The 355-nt window shown below is 58.9% G+C and overlaps 1 protein-coding gene across 1 annotated transcript in view; it reads left to right on the plus strand.

Moving 5' to 3' along the window:
• EMH_0076240 (uncharacterized protein) overlaps window positions 1-355 on the plus strand; it is a gene marked incomplete at both ends in the record, with an annotated part of 2,792 nt that overhangs the window by 2,277 nt on the left and 160 nt on the right. Inside the window, one exon of the mRNA XM_013499706.1 lies at window positions 1-353. Coding sequence (XP_013355160.1) covers window positions 1-353 — 353 coding nt within the window. The remainder of the gene's footprint in view (window positions 354-355) is intronic.

The raw sequence follows: 355 nt of genomic DNA on the forward strand, positions 1-355 counted from the left end.
TCCTTCGGCGCAAGCGTCTTCTGTGTCAAGGGGGTCGTTCTGTTGCCTCTTTCTATCAGCAGCAGCAGCAGCAGCAGCAGCAGCAGCAGCAACAGCAGCAGCAGCAGCAGCAGCAGCAGCATTCATCTTTTTACGGTGAATCTGCTTCTAGCGGCAGCAGCAGCAACCCAATCCCTCCCTCCCCCATCAACCCCATCAACCCCACCAGCAGCAGCAGCAGCAGCAGCAGCAGCAGCAGCAGCAGCAGCAGCAGCAGCAGGCCAGAGTGTATGATGGCCCGCGAGGCCTTCTCGTGGCTGCTTAAGGACTTACACTCGCAGCTGGTGTCTTTGCTGCTGGAGTTTCTGCTGCTGCT

The sequence above is a fragment of the Eimeria mitis genome, genomic scaffold (genome assembly GCF_000499745.2).
Source record: "Eimeria mitis Houghton genomic scaffold, Emh_scaff4581, whole genome shotgun sequence".
Classification (NCBI taxonomy): domain Eukaryota; phylum Apicomplexa; class Conoidasida; order Eucoccidiorida; family Eimeriidae; genus Eimeria; species Eimeria mitis.